The sequence below is a fragment of the Loxodonta africana genome, chromosome 1, assembly GCF_030014295.1.
Source record: "Loxodonta africana isolate mLoxAfr1 chromosome 1, mLoxAfr1.hap2, whole genome shotgun sequence".
NCBI classification, from domain to species: domain Eukaryota; kingdom Metazoa; phylum Chordata; class Mammalia; order Proboscidea; family Elephantidae; genus Loxodonta; species Loxodonta africana.
In genome coordinates, this window is record NC_087342.1 from 99688942 (window position 1) to 99713670 (window position 24729).

Below are 24729 nucleotides of genomic sequence, written 5' to 3' on the forward strand. Positions count from 1 at the left end.
AGTCCACTGTCCTGGGTGAGTGCAATCCTGATGAATGGGTCAGTCCATAGCCCATAAACTGGGAGAAGGGGGTGAAAGGGCAACCTTTCTCATGCAGCAGAGGGGTCACTACAGGCCATAATATGTCTACCCTACTCCCCTCTCCACCCCCTGCTCTATCCCCATGGCTCTAGAGGCCACAAAAACTTGAGGAAGGTTAGAGGTAGTGTCAGGCAACTCACGCTTAGATCAGAAGATGTTTTAGAGAGAGAATGGGACTATGAAGATGTCTTTTTCTTTCTATACTTGATATTTTGTGGTTTTATGATTTGCCTGGATGGGGTTTGTTTACATATTGCTTGAGACTTGATTTGCTTTATTCATCTGAGGGCTCACACCTTTCTTCCATTCCACGAAATTCTCAGCCTTTATCTCTTTAAATATTGCCTCTTTGTTTTCTCTCTAGTCTTTCCTTCTAGAATGCCTAAGCATGTGTTTGTAGCTCCTTATTCTATTCTCCATGTGTATCATCTCCCTTTTTCACATTTTCTACCTCTTAGTCTTCTCCATGCTGCAGTTATGGCTGATTTCCTCAGATCTGTCATCATATTCACTAATTTTCTGTTTTGCTATGTCTAGAATATTGTGGCCAATTTTTTTAAGACTTTTTTTTAATTTCTAGGATTTCTATTTCCTTTTTCTAATATCTGACTGATTAGGCTTTATAATCTCCTATTTTATAGGTTCTATTCCTTCTGTTATCTCTTCGAATGTTAGAAACATTTCATTTCAATATCCTTTTAGATTGCTCAGTTATCTCTGGCTTCTGAGATGTGAATTGTTCAACTTATTGGGTTAGTGAACTGGTTCTCCTGTAACTGTATTTTTAAATGTAGTTTAAAATTTTACTCTGCAGACTTATATTTAGTGGAGTTTTCTTCCACAGGCATCCTACTTGGGCCCTAGGAGGCCTGTCTGTGGTGTGATTTTATGGTTGCTCAGAAGCAAACAAAAAAACCATTGCCATTGAGTCGATTCCAACTCATAGTGACCCTATAGGACAGAGTAGAACTGCCCCATAGGGTTTCCAAGGCTGTAAATCTTCATGGAAGCAGACTGTCACATCTTTGTCCATTGGAACAGCCAACGGGTTCAAACTGCTAATCTTTCAGTTAGTACCTGAGCACTTAACCACTGTGCCACCAGGGCTCCTATGATTGCTTATAGCCAAGATAAAATGGGTTCATAGGTTTTTATGTTAGTTTCTTAGCTTAGGGTTTCCTCACCATTTTGATAGTGTAAGACACAGACAGGCTTAAGGTAGAGATCTCTCATAGGTGACTATTTGTACCCACACCCTAAGCAGGGAGTCCACTCCGTGCTGTGACTCTGGGCTGTGGGACAGAGATCTTCTCGTCCCCACTGATAGCTGGTGCCACTCTTGTTGAGCTTCCAGCTTTAGGTAGAGGGTCCAATTCCAGTTCCTAGCCATGGATAGACCTGTGGCCTCAATTCATACCCGTATGTGTGTACTTGTACTATTATCCCTAAGGTTTGTCTGCAGGCCAAGTCCCCCCATGGACCAGGTTCTTCAACCCCTGCTCACTGCCATCACTATACAGTCCCTCTTCATTCTGTGGCCCTTAGAGATTCCTCACTCTTCCTTTTTGTTTGAAGTGGGGAATTCCATGCCAACTCAATTTCCCATCCTGTTCACAAAGTGGGCCATGAGATGATACTTCCCCTCTGCCATATTAGACTGGATGCTCCGTGAGAATAGAATCATAGCTGTATTCTCAGGACCCGTCACAGTGCTTGGCACATAGCATGTGCTCAGTAAATACTTGTTGTCATAAAGTGAGCAAAAAAGAAGCTAGAAGGCATCGCAGTGGCCAAAGCATGAAAGCAGGAATGAACAGGGTGTATTTGGGGAATGGTGAGGAGACACGTTTGTCTGTAATGCAGGGTGTTAGAACAGCAGAAGATCAGACAGGAAAGGTAGGTGGGGACCGTACCGTGGAAGGTCTTCAGTTCCACCTCTAGGAGCTTAAACTGGGTCTGGTAAGTAATGGGGAGCCATGGAAGGTTTATGAGCAGGGGAGTGATATAATAAGCTTGGAGATGAGCATTCTGGTGCAGGTGCAGGATGGGTTGAGGAGGGAGAGGCAGACCAAGAGATCAATGTAGAGACTACTGCTGTGGTACATGGGACAGGACTGAAGGTATGACCTAGGGAGGTGATGGGGAATGGACAGGAGAAGACTCATGCAAGAAACACGAAAAGAAAGGCCTCAGAAGCTGGCTAAATGTGGAGAATGGGATGAGGGAGAATCAAATATAAGCCCAAGGTTTTGAGCCTAGATAGCAGGAAGAACAACAAAACCACTTATGGAAGTAGAAAAGATGGTGCATGTACACACAGACATAGAAGTGGAATGACTCAGATGTGGAATGCACAGGGGACACACACAGATGGCCAGTGCAGCCTCAGGGAAAGATGGCCCAGCAGCCTCATTGGCTTTAGGGAGGATCATCCCCACTGTAACAGTCACACCTGACACAAACACAACCCTGAAGACCAGCAGCATTGTTTTCACATCTAAATAAACCTTGGAGAAGGAGCAAGCCGTGATAACAATTTCAGGTTGAAAGAGTCTTTAGGGGGTTCCTTGTCCATCTGCTTGTCTCAACGCCAAGTCTACTAAAAAAAAAAAGCCATCCCTATTCCCAAAATTACCCAGAAAAGAGGATTTTGTATTTCACTGTCCTTCCAAGGATCCAGTTGCAATCTTTTCTGTTGGTATTAAAGGTCACAGCATCTCACCAGCAAATCCCACCATGCCTCCAGCCTACCTCCTCCTTCCTGTCTCCTCCCACCAGCCCTTGGTGATAACCAGCCACACTTCCTGCCTGAACCAGACAGTTGGCCTGTGACAAAATTCGTCATGTTTGCAGATACTTATCTTCTGTTGCTTTCTAATTGCTTTGGGTCTTCTAACTTTTAGAATGTGGAGCTTGCCTGCCAAAAGCCTACTAAAGTAGAGGCTATTCTACATTTTGCTTGTAACTTCTGAGCCCCCAACCCAAAGAGGAATACAATGGGAAGAAGTGTGCTAAGCTACAGAGTACGCTGGTTTTGGATTCAAATTCCGCTTCCACTATCATAAAAGCTGTGTGACCTTGGGTGCTTACCCAACCTCTCTGAGCCTCAGGGTTCTCAGCTGTAAAAGGAGGCACTATTGTGAGGATTCAAAGAGAAAACAATGGAGAAAGTACCTAGGATAGTGCGTGGCACATGGTCCTCCCTCCAACATTGGTTGAGAGTGCATCTAAGTAGATGTCTGCTCAGCAGAAACATAGAATGGAGTGGAATTGAGTAACTGACATTCAATTTTTCCCCTCAGCCATTCCGTTTTTTTCAGGTGAATAAGCCCAGAGCCTCCAGCCTTTCTCCACAGAGTTAATTTTCCAGCTATTTCCCCAGCCCCAGTCTCCTGTCTCCTGTTCACTTGCCACCATGTGTCTTTACTGCATAGCTCCTGCTTCCTCTTCTCAAACTCTGGTCCCAGAGAGGGGGTGAGGAGTGAGGAGGTGGGGGCAAGAGGGGCCTGAGCAATGTCAGGGGGGGGCTTACCTGGGGCCGAGGGTGCCCAGTGATGAGGCACTGCAGCACAAGGGTATCCCCCTCCCGGATGGTGTAGACACGCTCACTGATGTTGTCTTCTTTCACCACACACGCCTGGCCAGCATGCACGATCTGGGCCTGGGCTGGAGCTGGTGGGACAGAAGCAAGGAGGTTTAGACCAGAGGCACCAGGGCCAGAGGGGTTTGAGGTTCTCTCCTGAATGCATCAGGGGGAATGGTCAACGCAGACCTCCCAGACCATTCCTCAGAGATCTGACCCCACTGATCTCAGGAAAGACTCCTCCCAGGGCCCACACGCTAGAACCAGAAGGGCCAAGATCCTTGGCCCAAGGACTCAAGAAGGGGCAATTTCCCCTTGCAAGAGATCCATGCTCTTAAATGAGCTAACGTGTGCGAGGGAACTTTGTCTCCTGTACAGACTGGTTATCGGTCAACTTAGTATCACTGTCTGAATCAGCAGCACCCTGGTAGTGGATACTGTTGGTGCTCCACCCAGATTCCCATATCTGGCAGATGCACCCATCTCCAGCTGCTATGGTAGCTGCTAACAACCCCCTTTAGCCAATAAGAGCTGCCTTGGCCAGAAATGGGATTCCCTGGATAGTGCAACAGTTAATGCACTCAGTTGCTAACTGAAAAGATTACCCAGAGGCACCTTGGAAGATAGGCCTGGCAATCCACCTCTGAAAAATCAGCCATGGAAAACGCTATGGAGCTCAGTTCTACTCTGACACATTTGGGGTCTCCATGATTCGGAATCAACTCGATGGGAACTGGTTTTTTGACCAGAAATGCCTCAGAGGTTACCTTCACCTCCCCCCGCCACCCCACACATACACACCAATGACTGACTGATACCGTACAAAAGGCCAGCCACCTGACCTCAAGGTGAGATGACTCTGTGGTGTTATTCACACTCCAGAGCTTCCCACGGGAACAGGCTGAGGTTAAACTTCAAATGAGCCACATCTTTGTTTGGCTGCTTCCCTCATTCCCTTACAGTTTCTCCTGAAAGCATTTTCTCAGCAAATCACTTGCCTAAACCATGTCTCTCCCCACCGCTGCCCCAACCATCTCAGGTTCTGCTTTCAGAGAATGTAATCTAAGATGCCCCCTTAAGCCCAGAGGCTCACATTCCTCCCACCAAAGGCCTGTTCATTTTTCCTCGTGGCTCCCCAAGCCTGCAACCAGCTTCTTCCCCAAGGGACAGAAGTTCTCACAGGTGGCTTGGGGGCTCTCAGAAGACGATGCCCCCTCCCTGACCTCTCTCAAAGTACCCAGGACTGGGCTCTGGCAGAGCTGGGTGACCAAAGCTAAGAAATAATTGAACTTGCAGAGTTCCCAGCCCCACCTTCAGTGTCTAGGCTAGCCCCATTGTTCTAAAGGCAAACCAGCCCTCAGCGCACCAATCTTGGGGTCTGGGAAGGAGGGAAGGACTCCAACTTCAGACCTGTCTGCTTACAGCTGAGGGGAGCTGGGGTCTGAAGAGCCTGGAGATGGGAAGAGCTGGCACAGGGCATGAGGGGACAGGAGGAGGTAAAAACAAAGTCTCTGCCCTCAAGGGGCTTGCATAGGTGGGATAAAGCCTGTACATAAAATGTGTAACTTCCTCCAGGAAGCATTCCATGACTGACCACCCTCCCTCCTTCTGTATCCCATCAGAGTGTGCATCACATCCCCAGTGCGACAACTGAGCTTTGGACCTGTGTGTCTGTCAAATTCAGATTCCTGCCTTTCTGCCTACCAGACTGTGATCTCCATCTTGGTGTCTCTAGCACAAGGCCTCAAACATAGGTAGCGCTCCCACCGCCACCCCCAAGCTGGCTTCAGTGACTGAATTCCCTGGGCCTGAGATAGGTACTATTGAGCACCTAGAGCCATCCTCCTGGCCTTGGAGAAGGGAAAAAATTGGCATTTGGGGGAAAAGATAATTTGCCAGCTCCACTAACCAGGGGAGCACAGGACAGAAGCAGCTCCTGTCCAGGCATAAACGGTCTGTGGACTTTGAGCACCTTTCCCATGTGCATGGACCTGTGTGGGCCTCTTACAGGAGAACAGGCCCTTGTTGGCAGACTCCAACCATTTCAGCTGTGTGGCGGAGAGGTGGGTGTTTGATGTTTGACATTCCTTTGCCTATTAAACAGAGTCCTCACCTACCCACATCAGGACCTAAGGACTGGTAGCTCCACTCAGGTCACCCAGCCACCTGTGACAGGCATCCAAAGATAACTGGTACCTCCCAGTCCTTACAACCAAAAACTTTGGGTGCCCATGGTCCATCTGCAAAAGCCACCCACCTGCACACTCTAGGGAACAAGGACACGCTTTCCTCAGAGACACTCGGGGCTCGGTTCTCAGCCCCCTGCCTTGTTCAGAGCGTGACCCCCTGCAGCAGTCAGATACCGGTATATACTATGCCAATCACCCCTGCCCCATTAAGACTGTAGGACAGAGCCTGTACCACACACTTGATATCAGCTACCTGGAAACCTGAGCTGAATTCGTACAAGAAAAGTGAATGGACTCCTAGACTGATATACCTGATAACAGCTCTAGCCATCTGGGGACAGAACATCAGAACTCCAAAGGCGAAAATAATCAAGCTAGCTCACTCAAGCAACCCATAGGAGTATATCAAAACAAAACAAACCAAGAAGCTACGACACAGTAAACAAACATAAACTAATACAATAACTTATAGATGGCTCAGAGACAACAGTCAATATCAAGTCACATAAAGAAACAGACCATGATCACCTCGATAAGCTCTCAAAACAAAGAATCCAGGGATCTTCTAGATGAAAATGCCTTCCTGGAATTACCAGAGGCAGAATACAAAAGATTAATATGTAGAACCCTTCAAGACATCAGGAAGGAAATCAGGCAATACTCAGAACAAGCCAAGGAACACACAGATAAAGCAATTGAAGAAATTAGAAAGATTATTCAGGAACATAATGGAAAGTTGAATAAGCTGGAAAAATCCATAGACAGCAATCAGAAATTCAGAAGATTAACAATAAAATTACAGAAGTAGACAACTCAACAGAAAGTCAGAGGAGCAGAATTGAGCAAGTAGAAGCCAGAATTTCTGAACTTGAAGATAAATCACTTGGCACTAATACATTTGAAGAAAAATCAGATAAAAGAATTTAAAAAAATGAAGAAAACTTCAGAATCATGTGGGACTCTATCAAGATAAATAATCTATGAGTGACTGGAGTACCAGAACAAGGAGGGATAACAGAAAATAAAGAGAGAATTGTTGAGGATTTGTTGGCAGAAAACTTTCTTGATATTGTGAAAGATGAGAAGATATCTATACAAGATGCTCATCAAACTCCACATAAGGTAGATCTTAAAAGAAAGTCACCAAGACATATTATAATCAAGCTTGCCAAAACCAAAGATAAAGAGAGAATTATAAAAGCAGCGAGGGATAAACGAAAAGTCACCTATAAAGGAGAGCCAATAAGAATAAGCTCGGACTACTTGGCAGAAACCATGCAGGCAAGAATGCAATGGAATGACATATTTAAAAAATTGAAGGAGAAAAATTGCCTGCCAAGAATCATATACCCAGCAAAACTGTCTCTTAAATATGAAGGTGAAATTAGGACATTTCCAGATAAATAGAAGTTTAGGGAATTCATAAAAACCAAACCAAAACTAGAAGAAATACTAAAGGGAGTTCTTTGGTTAGAAAATCAATAATATCAGGTATCAATCCAAGACTAGAACACCGGGCAGAGCAAATCAGAAGTCAACCCAGACAGGGAAGTCAAAACTAGAAAGCAAGATTAAAAAAAAAAAAAAAAGCTCAAAACAGGGTAACAGTGATGTTACTATATAAAAGAAGACAACATTAAAACAATAAAGAGGGACTAAAAAGTGTAATCATAGATCTTCCATATGGAAAGGAAGATACGACGATACAGAGAAATAAAAATTAATTTTAAATTTAGAAAAATAGGGGTAAATAATAAGGTAACCACAAAGGAGAAAAACTATCCTACTCATCAAAATAAAATACAAGAAAAAAATAGAGACTCACCAGAAACAAAATCAACAAGGATGAATATGAGGAAAGGACAATATATAAAGATAACCTACTCAGCACATAAAATTAAGTAGGAAAAAGAAACTCTCAACAACGCACAAAAAAAGACATCAAAATGATAGCACTAAATTCACACCTATCCATAATTACACTGAATGTAAATGGACTAAATGCACCAATAAAGAGACAGAGAGTGGCAGAATGGATTAAAACACACGATCCGCCTATATGCTGCCTCCAAGAGACACACCTTAGACTTAGAGATACAAACGAAAACTCAAAGGATGGAAAAAAATATATCAAGCAAACGACAATCAAAAAAGAGCAGGAGTGGCAATATTCATTTCTGACAAAACATAGGGAGCGCTCAGTGAAGGCAGAATGAATGAAAGAAGTTACAAGAATACTCCAAGGTGAAGTGGCTAAGCCTATAAGAGAGGTACAGAAAGCTCCAAGAGGCTAGAGAAGGGAGATATCACCACCTGCTGGAGGAAGAATCATGGAAGGCTCCATGGAAGAGGCAGCTTTTAAGCCAGGTCTTAAAGAACAGGGAGGCTTCATGCTAGTTAATAGGCAGGGTCTCAACATTATATATGACCTTGGGGAAACCACTAGTGATCTCCAGGCCTTAGTTTTCTCATCTCTAAAATGGAGAGAATACTACAAACCCTAGGAATCCACAGGGTGGATGTGACGATAACATAGAATATAAATGAAAAGTCTTAGAATTGTAATGAGCTCTACAGATGCCACAGTCTCTTCAGCCAACACTGATGGGACAGACATGAACTAATTACAGAGGTGGGTCCACTGAGGCAGCCCAGCAGCAGGTCAAGAAGTTTGTGGGGCAGCAATTGGGAGTTACTCAGGCCATGTTTAACCCTGAGGGTCTGCAAACAGCAGCTGGTTCTACAAAAAGTGGCCACTGCCCCCCACCAAGTTTCAGTGTCCTGGTGACCACCCCACCTGTCTAGATGCTACAGAGGAATGAGCCTGGGCTGGTTGTCAGGAAACAAACTGTGTGGCCTTGGGCAAGTTAGTTCACCTCTCTGGGCCTGTCTCCCCCACCCATATGCAGGAAATAGATAACCTCTAAGGTTTTTTTTCAGCTCAACCATCTATGAATGTTACAATCAGCACATAAGCCCTATATAAGATGCACCTTAGAGTCTGGAGACAGGACCTGAAACTGTCACCCGTTGCAATGAAAATCACCATAACATGAAGAAGATAGCCATCTGTGGCCAAGGTCCCCAGGAAATCTCATCAGGAAACAACCTACCAAGAGATGGTATGTATGCCGGTTGCTGATAAGACCAGGAGGCTGCCTGGATGTCTACAAGAGGCCGGGGGTGCTCTCAACAAGGAAGACATGATTTAACAGGCTCTAAACCGTAATCTTTTTTTAAACCGTAATCTTGGACACTGTGGCCTGCCCGAAGCAAGGCAGTGTTGTAATGACAGAACTTTGGTGGCTGATAAGGAATATTGAAAAAGAGCTGGAAAACTAGAGTTTCTCAGGGCATGGCCAGCACAGGCCAGGGAAGATGGGCCATGCCGGCAGACACAAGGCCTCTCTCCACGGGACAGGTATAATTCCTCCCTGGAGATGGGGCTATGAGTGGACCTCATGGATGATGACATTGCTAAGATTATCCACTTCCTTTTGACGAAGTTAACTATTAAGATTATCCAACTCTAAAATGGTAAGAACCACTTTGGAAAAAATGGCAGTAGTACCCGCTAAAGCTAAACAAGTGCCCCACAACATAGCAGTTCCGCTTCTGGGTCTGTACGAATAGAAATGAGTGCTTATGACAACCAAGCAGTAGGTACAAGAAAATGCACAGCAGCTCTCCTTCATAATAGCTGAAAACAAGAAATAATTCAAATGTCCATCAAGAGTAGCAAAGCTAAATAAATTATGGTATATTCGTATAGTGGGATGTTACACAGCACTGAAAAAGAATGAACTCTTAATAGATGCAAGGCGCCTGGTGGTGCCATGATTAAGTACTCAGCTGCTAACCAAAAGGTTGGTGGTTTGAACCCACTCAGGGGCTCAACAGGAGAAAGGCCTGGCAATCTGCTTCCATAAAGATTACAGGTAAGAAAACCCTATGGGGCAGTTCTACTCTGTCACATGGGGTCTCTCTGAGTTGAAAACCAACTCGATAGCACCCAACAACAGCAACACTAACAGATGCGAGATGCGGTGACGCTGTTGAATCTCACAGGCGTAATTTGAGTGAAATAAATCAGACCCGAAGTATATAGTGTATGATTTCATCTTTTTGAAATTCAAACATGGGAAAAACCAATGTATGGTAACGGAGGTCTAAACAGTGGTTGCCCTCGGCTGGGGCAGAGGGTTGTTGACTGGAGTGGCCACAGGAGAACTTTCTGGGGAGTTGGTGGGATCCCATGTGGTAGGATGGAAATGGTTCTACCTCTTGGTGTGAGTGGTGGCTACACACATGGATATACATGTAAAAACACACTGAGGTATTTGCTTAAGATTTTATTGTATCTAAGTTAACCAAACTAACCAGCTGCCATCGAGTAAATTCTAGCTCATGGCGGCCCCATGTGTGTCAGAGTAGAATTGTGCTCCATACGGTTTTCGATGACTGATTTTTCAGAAGTAGAGCACCAAGCCTTTCTTTGAGACGCCTCTTGGTGGACTTGAACCTCCAACCTGTGAGTTAGCAGCTGAGTGCTTAACCGTTGTCGCCACTCGGGAACTCAGTATCTGAACCACCCAGTATCTAAATTACACCCCAATAAAAAAGAAAAAAGAGAGTAACCACCTCCCTTTGATGACATAAAACACTGTGATTATCCACTTTCCTTTGATGACACTAACCATTACAATTGCCTCTCTTTACACTGACTTCTACTTGATAAGCCATTTCCTGTCACTGACTTGGTTCCATGTGTAGCTTTTCCTTCTGGAATGAGCACTTGCTAGGAGCAAAGTATCTAGGCAGCCTTGGTCTTGGCATTTCCATTTGCCCATCAGCCCCCACTGAATTTAGCTAAATGAGTCAGCCTCCCCTGACCCTGGACCTGTAGAGGCCCCATCAAGTCACAGACTCTCAAAGGGGCCCTGTCCCTCCTAACCCCAACCTCCAGCTCTGCACACCCCAAAAAGGCACCACCAGCAGCAGAATCTTCTGATTCGAAAGGGCCTGTGTGGAGAGGCACCAAGGCATAATCCCTTCATTCAATTGGTCAAACAACAAATGCTTTTGAGCCAGGCGCTATGCTGGATGCCGGAGATACCCTCAAGAAAAGCAAACAAGGATGGGCTCTCAAGGAATATTGTTGGGGAGATGGATAACAAACAAGGAAACAGAACTCACCAGGATGGTTTGGAAGTGTGGGGAGTACTATTACAACCCTAAAACTGAAGGGATGTGACAGAGAGCAGTGAGGAGGGGAGACATCTGCCTTAGAGAAATGGAAAGAGCAGGGCTGTGGAGTCAGACAACCTGGGGCCAATTCTTGGCTGTCTTACCCACTGTGGAGCCCTCACGGCACAGTGGTTAAGAACTTGGCTGCTAACCAAAAGGCTGACAGCTCAAATCTACCAGCCCCTCCTTGGAAACCCTATGGGGTGGTTCTACTCTGTAAAGGGCCAACTCAACTGCAGTGGGTTTGGTTTGGGGTTTTGGTTATTCGCTAGCTAGCTGAGTGACCTTGGGTAAGTTACTTAACCTCAGCACCTTTGTTTATAAAATGGGAGCAATGATTCCTTCTCCTAGGAAGGAATTTATATTTAATAATGTAAAACATCTGGCCAAAGAGTACGTACTCCAGAGATGATTAAATCGGAGGAAGAGATGGGGATACAAGCTAGTCTCAGTGGCCCCCTTATATTCCAGGGTGGAAACACTCAGGCATTCAACCCACAGGGATGTTCTAAGAGTATGTCAAAATTCATGCTGAGGGTTGTGCAGGGCTTGAGAGGAGCTGGAAAATGGGGGAGGAATGGAGCCATTTTCCGGAGTATCTCTCTTACAATATTATCACACGTAGTTGTGACTTTCAGCAAGTTACTTAAGTGTTTGTTTTTTCATTTGTAAAATAGGGTTGTTCAAGGAATAAATAAGTAAACTCATGGAAAGTGTTTAAAACACTGCTTAGTACACAGCCGCCAATCCAAAAATACTAGCCAGCATTAAAAAACTCAGTTGCCATCAAGTCAAGTCCATCTCATGGTGACCCCATGTATTTCCAGGTAGAACTGTGCCCCACAGGGTTTTCAATGGCTGATTTTTTTGGAAGTAGATCACCAGGCCTTACTTCCAAGGTACTTCTGGGTGAGCTTGAACTTCCAACCTTTGAGTATGCAGCTGAGTACATTAACTGTTTGCGCCGCTTATTGTTCTTTAAATGATCTTGCTCTCTAAGCAACGCACCTCCCCTGGAGCCTGCAAGCCCTTTGAGGGAAAGGATTCTGCCTTATCTGCTGAATAGCTCAAGTCCACAGATGATGAGGGCTGGTACATTCCTGGGGGCCATCGTATATTTCCATGCTCTTGCCTCAGCTGAAAGGCAGAGAAGGCAAGTCATATTTAGACCTCTTTGGCAGAGAAGGGAGGAGCCCTAGTGGCACAGTGTTTAAGTGCGTGGCTGCTAACCGAAAGATCCTGGTTCAAACCCACCAGCTGCTCTGTGGAAGAAAGATATGGCAGTCTGCTTCTGTAAAGATTACAACCTAGAAAACCCTGTGGGGCAGTTCTACTCTGTCCTGTAGAGTTGCTATAAGTCGGAACTGACCTGATGGCAACGGGTTTTTAACAGGTGCAGAGAAGGGAACTGAGGCATGGAGAAGGAAATGCCTCACCCAAGTCACTCAGTAGCAGAGCTAGGACTTGAATCCAGGTCTTTGGACTCCTGGCTTGGGACTCTCTCTGTTCACTATCCCAGTAATTCATGGACCGCCCCCCCCACCCCCACCGCCACTTTGTATCACCAGGGAGGATGTTAAAACGCAGATCCCAAACCTGACATTTCAGGGGCGGGGCCTCAGAGTTTGTATTTGTAGCAAGCTCCCCAGGAATTTCAAAGGCACGGGTGGATTTGATAATCTCTGCCTGACACCACATTGATGGACAGGACATTGAACATGGCTGCAGAACCAAGTATGTTACCCCACCTCTGGTCTGTGAGACTTTTCCTATTTCACTCCCCCAAGCTGTATCAACAAATTCCAGCGGAAAATGAAAACAGTGTCTCCAAACCTGTGTGCCACGGAGTGCTCATTGATAGTCCGTGGCAGAAGACTTTCACTGTCCAATAAGGCTGCTGCATGTTCTCCCTCCCTCTTGGAGTACACAAGAGTATATTACAGGCTCTGAAAAGTCCTGCAGTAAACATACCCATGCAATTCAGTTTAATCCAGTGTTTTCCAAACTCATTTGACCCTAAAACCCTTTCTTCACAGGATACTTTTAACACTGGATAGACAGCACTTGAATAACAAGTGGAGAGAAGTCGATCTAAAGCTTAATACAAAACTGACAGCTGGCGGGTTGTGTAACATGCCCCCTGCCCAGCCCCTCGGTTGAGAAGAAGAGCCAAGTGGCGTGAGTGATGTCATTCTAGGGGCAGCCTTGTAACAAGAATGCTTAAGACAGAAATAGTGAGTTACTGGCAGAATGCTTCTGGCTTATCAGCTCACTCCTTTCTTCAGCAAAAAGTGTACACCGAATTGTAGGTGGAGGTGGGGCTGCCAGCACCCAACGGTCCCAGCGAAGACGGCACAAACCATCAGGGGACTCACGCCAAGGTGAATTCTAATCTGACCACTGTGGTTCCAAAAAGAATTCTCACTGGAACTTGTAGAGGGGATTTCATCAAGGGTCCCCACCCCATGAGAGAATTTCCTCCAAGGCTGCCAGTGGGGGGTGAGGGGAGTGCTGTCAAATGCACACAGATTGGCGGGGGCGGGGGGGGGGGCGCGGGTAGGCAGACAGTTAAATAAATGGAAAGTCTTAAAGCCACTTCTCAGCTTCCGTTCAGGTTTCCACCCCACCATTCATTTAAAAAGGGTGCTCATGGCTTAGCCCCGGGAGGGCTGGAACCTTGCTTCCTGCCCCCTACTCTCCAGAAGTTTCTGCAGGCTAGGAAACGTCCAAACAGGGTAGGGTGGAGGAGAGCAAAGAGAAAAGGGGAAGGGAGGCTGCAGGCTTCCCCACCTGCAGTTGGTTCCGGCGCAGTTACCAGAGGCAGGGCAGGTGCCACCACCCTGCCTCCCTTAAGCAGCACTGGGTGTTCTGGGCCAGGTAATATGGAATCAGGATCCGGGCTCTGGTCCTGAGTTCCATCAGGCAGCCATTCAACAAACCATTATTCAGTGCGAGGTACTGCACTTGAAGCTGGGGGTTTGTAGAGCTAGACACTGCGCTAGGGAAGCATGTAGTCTAGAAGAGCTGAGCTAAGAACCATGCATATAAAGGCCTGCTGAAAGGTAGAACAGCAGCAGGGAGCAATTGCTGTGAGCTAGAGACTGTTCTGTCTCAGGTCTCCCCACCCCACCTGCCTCATCATATAACAATAATCATAATAAAAAAATTTTTTTTTAATCATAATAGCTACCATTTATTGATCGTTGGCTCTGTGCCAACACTGTATTGCATGCTTTATATCTATTATTTATGGCTCATAACAAGCCTATTATTATTCCCATTTTTCAGCTGAGGAAGCTGAGGCTCAGCAAGATTAAGTAAGTTGCTCAGGGATACCCCCCGGCTGGTCTGGAGTCTGATTCCCTGACTTTTGTGCTAACCCACATGCATTACGACTTCCTGAGCACCTGGAGCGAAGTGCTGAGGACACAGCAGAGCTCAGGACATAGTCACTGAGTCTCTGGTTAGGCCAGTCCTGGGCAGCAGCATCCTAAGAAACCACCCCTCCCTCGCTCTGAGACCCCGGTACGCACGTGTTTATCGATCCCTTTATGCACATACTAATGCAAATGGACACTTAATAATTTATCGGAGTTAACAGTGCTGAAATATTAACAGGCTTTTCTCTTTTAATTAGCTGCTCAGAGAATGGCAGCCCGGGGGGGCTGGGAGGAGGCTCTTTGGGGGGCAGGTGCCTGGCTGGCTCTGCCTGGGCCTCCTTCTGCCAGGGATGATGCTCTGAGCCTCTCCTGTGGGCCGTAGAGCATGGACCTCTCAGGAAAATCAACCCTGCTCTCTGTGCCCTTCCCTCACCCCAGCCTCAGCTGCCTGCAGAGCTGTCTCAAGTCTGTTGTGTGTTCACTGCCAGCCGGCAGTGGCCCGGTGACTTCCTGGGAGTGCTCCAAGCCTGGGGGAGGCTCCAATTCTGGGCTGGGAAAACCAGTTTGAAACAGTCACACCTGCCACATACCATCTCCTCTGGCCTCACCTTAATGCAAGTCATGTTAGGTGGAAGCACCAGCACACTTGTGCCCCATCTGCCTCTGGCCATTCTCTTTTAGAGCACTAGACCTAGAGCCAAGTGGATTCCCTATCATCTTCCCTTTTGCTCCCTATCCTCTCAAGCCTCCACAGGGCACACACAATGGCCTTTTCATTTGCCACTGACTCTTTGATTCATTCTCTAACATTGCCTGAGCTCCTACTATGTGAACATCCTGCCCTCGGCTCTAGGATACAGAGCCAAAAGGCCCAGCCGTCTCAGTGCAGAGCCTCTGCCCTGCCCTGCTGCAGACCGTATTAAAGCCCACTCCCCTAGGAGGCCTTTCTTGCTTATCAAAACCAAACTCATGTTCAGTCGACCTCCCCTCTAACCACAGAAATCTCTGCCTAACCTGCATGTGTGTCTCTGTCCTTTGGGTACAAAGGCACTGTCACAGAATAAGAGGTGCCAACCAAGGTAAGCCACCAAAGCTGAAAGGAGCAGTACACAGGCTGCCATCCTATCACCATGACTGAATATAAAAGCAAGCAGCTTTTCTCTTTTTTACTGCTTACATAGTCAGACTCAGGGCCTGTTTGCAGAGCCTGGCATTGCTTACAGAGCCTGTTACCATTTGCAGGGACTGATATGTTTGCAGAGCCTGCCATTGCTTGCAGGGCCTGAAGCTTGTGGCAGAGCCTGGCACTCTTAGCAACCCTCCTCTGCTGAAAGTAGTGGCCAGCCCTGTGGTGTCTCAGTCCCAGGAAATGTTCAGCATCACTGCACCCACATCCTGGCCTCAATGGAAGGCACACACATTTTGAGAGAGCCAGGTTATGCTCACAGAATCTCCATTGTCGTGTGTATCAATGGAAATCTAATCTGCACTACTGCTTCTAGGACTTTAGGATATCAGGACAGGCCACCAAGAAAGCCTCCTAAACGAGGACTTTCAGGTCCCCTGAAGGAACTTTCTCCCTGGTGGGCCCCAGGACACTAGGATCAAGACTTGCAACAATGAGGGGACCTGAGGCAGCTCTGACCTGTGCAGGCAGAGTACACAGGGGAGAGAGAGAGCAAAAAGGCACATGCTTCAAGTTGGGCACTGCTTGATTCGAAGCTGTAAATGCAAGTCTGAGGGGTAAGCTGTTTAATCTCTTTAAGCCTCAGTTTCTTCATCTGCAAAATGGGGATAATAATAAATATCAAACTATGGTGGAAGTAACTTCTGGGTTGTTGTGAGGATTAAATGAGATAAGGCACACAGGGTACATTGCACAATGACTAGTACCTAGTACCTAGTAGGTGCTCATAAATGTTGGTTCCGTTTTGGCAGTATAGCCCAGGACCTCTGGGAACCTGTCCCAAAGTCCTGCAAGAGGAAAATGTAAAACTGAGTGAGGAGGTCTACTTTGGGGGGATGCTAAGAGCAGTAATCCCGAGAGACCAGAATGTCAAGGTGGGCTTAAAGTAGTCATCACTGGGAGGAAATACCTCCCCAAGAGAACTCCCAGGGTGATGACAGGAGAGAAAGGCTAGTACCTATCAGGGCAGAAAATGGCTCCTGGGATCCCAGGACCTTAGCCCACCTGGCCTGAGCTGTGGGGCCCACAGACACAGAGTTACTCCTATGAGAATTTTCCTGCCTTTGTCCCAGCCACCCAGCCCCACTAAGCTCTGCCAGTCCTGGGGTTCATTGCTACAGTTCACTTGGCCCTAGTCCCCAGCTAGGACCAAACCCCCACCCACCAAAGCATACCTATGGAACCAAGTCCGTGGGAGGAGCAGGGCTGGTCTGGGGGTCTGGTCCAGGTTGTCGCACTTACAGCTGTGTGACCCGGGGCAAATCACGTACCACTCTAGTCTAGAGTCTCAGTTTCCTTACGAAAATGGCTGTAATAGTGCTCCCTATTATAAGCATTAAATAAAATAAGACAGAATGCTACTGAGCACAGTGCCTGCTGCCTAGTATACGCTCTAAAAGTATAGTCAGGAGGGAGGGGAAGAAAACCAAACTCATCCCTGGAGGTGTGTCTGCCCAGAAAAGGTCCTCCTAGTCTCAGAACTGTGGCTCCCAGTGTGGAGTCTGACAGCCCCAGAGTGACCCTGTCCCCAGGAGCCTGAGGCCTAGTCACTGATGACTACACACTGCCAGGTCTAGGCCCCCAGCACAAAATGCAGAGCCTGGGCTGTCCTGGGTTAGGGAATGAAAGGAGCAGCGGCTGACCCCAAAGTCCAGTGGGACAAAGAGATAGAACATGGCTTCCTCCAGGCGCCATGATGCCAAGACCCAACCCCGAAGGGAGGGTTGGGGTGCTGGTTCAGCCGGAATGGGGGAAACAATGGGGCTAAAGCATCAGATTTGGGCTACAACTGGGTATCTGGAGATGCAGAGTCCCCAGTAAGAAAGGGATGGAGTGGGTGGGTGGATAGTAGAAAAGCAACCAAACCTGCAAGACCTGGCTGGAGGCTTTGCTCTAGCACTTAACTTGACTAACCCCCCATTTCCCCATATAAAACAGAGGCCAATAATGTTACACTCATAGTATCCCATTAAGTGAGACGACATAAAGCACTATGTAAACTGTAAAGTTCCAACTAGATACAGGATCTTACTACTATTAGGCGCTGAAAGGCTCAAATATGGCTGCAGGAAGTGGAAATTGGATGTTAAAACGCAGGCTGTAATATACCTATTAAACCCATGAAAATAAATTAAAATGATAAAATCTATTGTTGGCTGGGCCGGGCCTAATGCCGCCTCGAACTTTCTGAAGCACAATCCGGCAGTGCAAAATGAGAACCATAAAACTGTTCCTATCCTATGACCTATTAGGCACTCTCACTTTGGGGAATTGGCCCCAAGGAAATCATTTAAAAGGAAAAAGTAATTCACATAAGGATATTCATGGCAGAGCTATTCAGAAGAAGGGAAAGTTGGTGCCTTCCCAGACTCCCAGCAATGGAGAAATGGTGACCCAAACTCCTCACATCAATGCGGAGGTGTGCCCTGTGGCCATTAAAGTGACAGGTCTGAGGGCCCAGTCAATACCAGGAGACATGTGTTGGAGATAAAGTCAGCCAGGAAAACAGAATGGACCACTGTTTACTGCTATGTAAAAATATATTGACAGGTAGGGGCAGGAAATTTAGAGCCAACAGTTAATGTTTGACGGCCACTGGGTTCCTTTTCTTTCCTATGAAATTGTTTAAGTGGATAATAATAACACTAAGAACCCTGACAGCAAAATCAATCTTGCAGCTTGAGGGTGGGTGGGGACTTAGTAGCCAGGACGGAATGGGAAAGAAGGGGAGGGAAAGACAGTGTTTCTGAGAGGGCCTCCCACCCCATGCCACTGTGGGTCCTGGGCAGAGATCCAGCTCCTGGAAAGCCACCCCGCCCAGCTCAGGGATGGGAATTGGGGTGCCTGGACCTGACTGTTTGAAACCTCATAACGTTGCCTCTGCATAGGGAGCTAAGGCTCCTTTAGGCCAGGCCTCCTCTGGAGGCAGGAGGAGGATTAGCTCTGAGGTTTAAAACCAAGAAGCAGAGGTGCGAGGGCCCTCTCTATCCATTGGTGGGTCAGTAGTGGAATTCTTGCCTTCCATGGGGGAGACCCAGGCTTGATTCCTGCCCAGTGCACCTCGTGTGCAGCCACCACCTGTCAGTGGAGGCATGTGTGCTGCTGTGATGTTGATCAGGTTTTAGCAGAGCTTCCAGACTAAGAAGGACTAGGAAGAAGGGCCTGGTGATCTACTTCCAAAAATCAGCCAGTGGAAATTCTGTGGATCACAATGGTTGAATCTACTACTAATCACAGGGATGGGCGGGGTGGCTTTCCAGGGGCTGGAGCTCTGTCCAGGACCCACAGTGGCATGGGGTGGGGAGTTCAGGTACTACCTGGGGTGGGAGGCCCTCTCAGAAACACTGTCTTTCTCTCCCCTCCCTTCCCTCAAAACCCTGCCAGGGCTCCCATCTCACTTGGAGGAAAAGCCAATGCTTTTTCAATAGCCTACCATGCTTCCAAGGAGCCCTGGTGGTGCAATGGTTAAGTGCTCAGCTGTGAACTGAAAGGTCAGCAGTTCGAACCCACCCAGCAGCTCTTCGAGAAAAAAGACCTGGACCTGCTCCTGTAAAGATTACAGCCTAGGAAACCCTATGGGGTAGTTCTACTGCGTCATATAGGGTTGCTATGAGTCAGAGTCAATTCGATGGGCACATAACAACAACAATCAGGCTTCCACCTCCACCTGCCCCCACCCCCACCTCCTGTTCTACTGCCCTCCTCCTCACTGCAGCCACACTGGTCCCTGCTGCTCTTCAAGCAGGCCACACCCAGGCCTACCTCAGGGCCTTTGCACTTGCAGCTCCCTCTGCCTGGACTGCTCTTCCCCAGGTTTTCACAGAGCTGGCTCCGTCACTTCCATCAGTGCTCTTCTGAGAGAGGCCTTCCCTGAGAGCCTATTTGAGACTGCACCTCTCTTCACCCCCTCATCACTCTCCATCCCCTTTCCCTACTTGGCATGTCCTCCACAGCACTCAGCACCACACTCCGCACCAGCATGTTAAATAGTCACTCGTTCATTCTCTTTCTGTATCCTTTTCAAAAGGCAAACACCCTGGGAGGGAAAACACGGTTAAATCCCTGAAAGGGATGAACAATCTGTTTTTCAAGAGTCAATTCAGGAAGAATAGAGTTTGGGAACCTATTTTCTTTAGCATCAGATATGTTTATAAATCAGGAAATGCAATGCCTTCCCTCTTGCTTAAGTATTCTCTTACTATTTTTTTTTTTTTTTCCTATCACTGAAGGATTTCTCTCCTTTTCTGGCAAAAAATTTAGAAACCGCATTAAGTGGCGTGCACCATAGGATCTGATTACAATGCTGAGCCTCTGTGGTGGTAGTGCCTCTGAGCAACCTGTAAATGACTTCAAACCCAGTAGGCTGGGGGAGAAAAGTGAAGGATTTGGGGATGAGGGAGGCCAATTGTACCAGAGTTCAGCCACAGCCAGGGACATAAAAGTCATTGTCATTAGAAGGCTTCTGGGGGCTGAGAATGCAGGAGGAGGGGGGAACACAGGAGGAGGGAGTCCAGTGAGGTCTGGAAGAAGCATCCAGGTGGCGGTAGGTAAAGAGCTGGATGCAAAACACACTTGTCTCCCGACGTATAGAGTAGCTAAAGGGAACATGCTTGCTACAAGCTTCCCAAGAAGGACCTGGAAGGAGGGCTGAAATTCTTCCACCCTTTCTTCCAGAACAGGGTCTCGGCCTCACTCCCTCTTTCCCCCAATATTTCCTCACACGCCACTGCCCTGGTGGCAGAAAAGTGATTCAGCAATGAAGGCAACAGCTTCCTGAGCCAAGCATAGTGCTGGGATTCTGGGACTGCTCACTTAGCAGGGCCTCCCACTAAGAGTACACAGCTGAGCCGTTTACTCCCTGTGTGCCAGGCACTGGGCTGAGAACAACTTTCCACACCTTCCTCCTTTCATCTTCACTGCAGCCCTCTGGGGACGGTGCTGTTATTACCCTGTCTTGTGCATGGGGAAACTGAGGCACAGAGCCTACCCTGCCCAGGATCTCACAGCCAGAGAATGGCTAAGGTAGGACTCAAACCCCGGATCGGTTTTGGATGTCTCCACGCCTATCCTTCAGGCCACTCTGCCTCCCTACACTCTAACCTGAGTGAAAAAAAAAAAAATTTTTTTTTGTGAAGGAGATGATTATTCATCAACTTTAATATATTTAGTTACTCGCTTCTGAAATTAGACCTTGGTGATATCAGGGAGCCTGGTTAGTCATGTGCCGACACCTGACCTTAGAACTGCTAGTCGCTGACACCTGGGTGTGAACTTCTCAAGTTACTCCCCTTCTTGAGGGGGCTGACGAACGAGGGTAGGAAACAGTCGAGACCAGGAGGTAGGGGATGCACAGGGCCACTTGGCTGACCCTTCCCAGAATCCTCCGCTCCGGTTGCCATGGCGTCACCTCTGAGGAGGCCTGGGCTCTGGAGGGGAGGGGAGGACAATGTGAGGACAAAGGAAGGGACTTAGAAGAAAGGAAGCTACTAGCCTCTTCTTGGAGTCCCTCAAGAAAAGAGGAGCTGTTGAGGATCAGTCCTGAGATCTCAGTCACCAGGGCCACCCTCAATCCAGAGTGAGAGAAAGATGAGGGCAAGGAGAAAGCGAGAAGGACTGAGCAGTGATAGGTGAGGGAAGGGCCAGAAGTGCTCCAGTGAGGAAACTGAGACTCATGAGGAAGACTGGCGTCTGGCAAGGACCGGGAACCTTGCAGCACTGTTGTTTTGTGCCGTCAAGTCGATTCTGACTTATAATGACTCTATATAACTGAGAAGAACTGCCCCATAGGGTTCCCTAGGCTGTAATCTTTATGGGGAGAGGGTCAGCGAAAAAAAGAAAGACCCTGAACAAGATGAGTTGGAACAATGGCTGCAACAATGGGCTCAAACAGTAACAACTGTGAGGATGACACAGGACCCGGCAGTGTTTCACTCTGTTGTACATAGGGTCGCTATGAGTCGGAACCGACTCAATTGCAGCTAACAACAACAAACTTCATGGGGAGGAGCCGTGATAGCACAATGGTTAGGCGCTAGGCACTAACTGAAAGTTCAGTGGTTTAAACGACCAGCTGCTCCGTGGGAGAAAGATGTGGCAATCTGCTTCTGTAAAGATTAAAAATGAGAAAACCAAACCCATTGCTGTCGAGTTAATTCTGACTCACAGCGACCCTACAAGACAGAGTAAAACTGCCCCATAGGGTTTCCAAGGCTGTAATCTTTACCTGCAGAGCAGCTGGTGGGTTCGAACTAAGGCCTTTCAGTTAGCTTACCATTGTGCCACCAGGGCTCCTTCTGTAAAGATTACAGCGTTGAAAACTCTGTGGGGCAGTTCTGTTCCATCCTATACAGTTGCTATAAGTTGGAATCAACTTGACAGCACACAACAATGACAACCTTTACGAGAGCAGATCACCAGGTCTTTTCTCCTGAGGTGCCACTGGGTAGGTTCCAACCTCCGACCTTTCAGTTAGCAGCCAAGCTCTTAACCACTGTGACACCTGGCAAATAGTAGGTGCTTAATAAATGTCAACCAGAGCTGCCATTAGTGTAGGGGCTCAACACAGACTTCTTCATTAGAACACTGTGAGCCTCAGTTTGCTCAGACCAGGAAGGAATCAGGAGCACTGATTGTAACACAGCAGCCCAGTCAGGGCTCCTGTGAGGGGCTCTGGGCTCCTCACAGGGGCTTTTCAAAGATGCTAGCTCCCCCCTGAGCCTGAGCAGCTCTGACTGGGCGAGGCCGGCCCAGGAGGGCATCTGGAGAAGAATAGGCCCCCCTGCCACTCAGCCCAGCTGGGGCCACTGTCTCCATGTGCCCAGCCCAACCCCCAACCTGGCAAGGGCACAGCGGGTGAGCACACGCCTGGCACAGACCCCAGTGCCTGGGAAAGAGGCTCCAAGTGGGCTGCTTTGTGTTTTGTGAAAACCAAATCCACAACTTAGCTCCCCAGCCAAGCAGGGCCTGCTGGGAAGGCTGGCAGGCCTCCTTCCCGTCCCCCTGCTGGAGCCCACCCTTCTTTCTCAGCCCCCTCCCTACCCCCCCAGGAACCATGGGGAGCACCAGCTGCCATCCTGGCTGGCATGGGGGGCTGAGGGGAGGGGCCTGGGCCCAGCTCAGGCCCTGTGCCAGGGTTCGCCCCCCACCCAACCCTGACCCCCTTCCTGCCTAGAATAAATTGGAATACAAATCAGAGGGAAACGCTTTCCTCTGTTTGAACAAATTGCTATGGATTCCTCCCTGTCTTAGGTCAGGGCTCACGATGGGGGATATTTTCACTCGCCGACTGCTAATAGACTCAAGAGAAGCTGCTGGATCGATGGAGGCCAGGAAAATTAGCCAGGAGCGTCAGGCCAGCCTCGGCCTGCCCCTGCCCCCCACTTCAGGCCTTCTGGAAGGGCAGGGGCAGCCATAACCCCAGGCTGGGCAGAAGCACTGGGCTGACCAGGGTGCTAGATGTCTATGCCTGTCCCTGCCTGGGAGCCAAGGCAAGGGTGGCCAGGGGCTGCTTGGAGGGGCAGTGGGATAAAGGTGGACCCAGAGAAACTCAGGAGGTCTGCAGTCCCCTCTGCCCCCATATACACACATGGTCCCCTGCACACACATACATGTTCTTGTGTGCAACATCGTCATGCATATACACACTTACTGCACACACAAGCCCATGTATATTCACATGAACAAAAAATACAGATGAAGTGCATGTGTACGGGGTACAGAGAACACAGGAAGTGTATTTCAGCTCCTACGGCAGTACCTAGTGAGAGTAGTTTATCTCATGCAAATGGTCCTCCATACATACTCGTGCACACACACACACACACCGATCTCCACCAGCAGCCAGGGCACCCACCCACTCACCTCTTTATCCCCTCAGCCTGGCTCTGTAATTCTGCAGGGGAGCCTGAAGAAGTCATCTGCTATACCTGCTCCACCTCCAACAGAATGAAGGGCAGGGGGCTGTGGAGCCGTGCAGCCCACCCCCACCCCCACCCCAGCCAGCCTCACAGCCCTGCTCCCTCAGCTCCAGAAAGCGAGAAATGAGCCACACAAGGGTCTAAGGGCTTCAGGCACATCATCACTCAGTAGGAAGCTCCTCTTGGCATTGCCTGAGACCACTGTGCCAGCGGGCAATGCCAGGGGCCACGACTATATGGGAGGCCTGAGGGGCAGTAGCTGCAGCCTCTGAATGCCCTGGGAAGGAAGTGGGATAGCTTCACCAGGAGAAAGCCACTCCTGTGGCCTGTCTGCAGCCCAACCTGCCCTGAGCCAGCCCCTCACATACACACATACGCCCTTCAGTAACTTAGAGCCCTGATTTGGCTTGGGAGGTAGGTGTGGGAGAGGGAATGTGTTCACCAGCAGGCCGAGCCCAGCGGCACCAGCTTCACATGATCCCTCCCTTTGGCCACTGGTTTCTGCAAGTAAGTGACTAGCTCACAGATCAGGTGACCACAGGGGAGTTTTCAGCCTAGAATTGGAGGTTATATATGCAACCAGAAGAAAAGGCTTAAGAACAATGAGTTCACAGCAAAACAGGCTGAATGGGAAGAAGCAAGACCTGTGGGTTAGGTGGGGTGTAGTCAAGGCTGATGATGCCCCACCCACGTGCCCCCCCCCACCACTTCAGTGCACTGTGGCCCAACTTACAACTGCCAGCACCTGCTCTCTTTTGCCTGAACGTTGTCTCTGGCTGCCAGAGCTCATTCTGTCTGTGCGTGCCTCGGGCTAGAAGTCCCAGGAAATTAACACCTCAGCCAATGACAGGTGGGAGTTAGTATAAAAATGCCCCAGCTCCCTCACCCCATGGTGGGATAACTCTGAAGCGTGTGTTCTATAAGGTGTCCTAGGGCTCCTCAATGGGATAGAGCTCCAGTTTCCCATCGTGGTAACTGCCTTGAAAAAGCACACTTTACTGCTTTCCTTTGCTTCTGTGTCTCAGTACCCCCTCCCCTGCCAAAGCTGCTGGGCTTCCCTCTGAAATAAACTATCTGCACTTGACTCCTTAACTCAGGTTCAGCTTCTTCAGGAACCCACACCTAAACTGTGAGCCCAAGTGAATTC

General features: G+C 48.2%; 1 protein-coding gene across 1 annotated transcript in view; it reads right to left on the reverse strand.

Annotated features, from left to right (window-relative positions):
- Nucleotides 1–24729, reverse strand: part of MDGA1 (MAM domain containing glycosylphosphatidylinositol anchor 1) — a 59914-nt gene that overhangs the window by 21487 nt on the left and 13698 nt on the right. The window contains exon 2 of the mRNA XM_003403935.1: nt 3614–3753. Coding sequence (XP_003403983.1) covers nt 3614–3753 — 140 coding nt within the window. The remainder of the gene's footprint in view (nt 1–3613; nt 3754–24729) is intronic.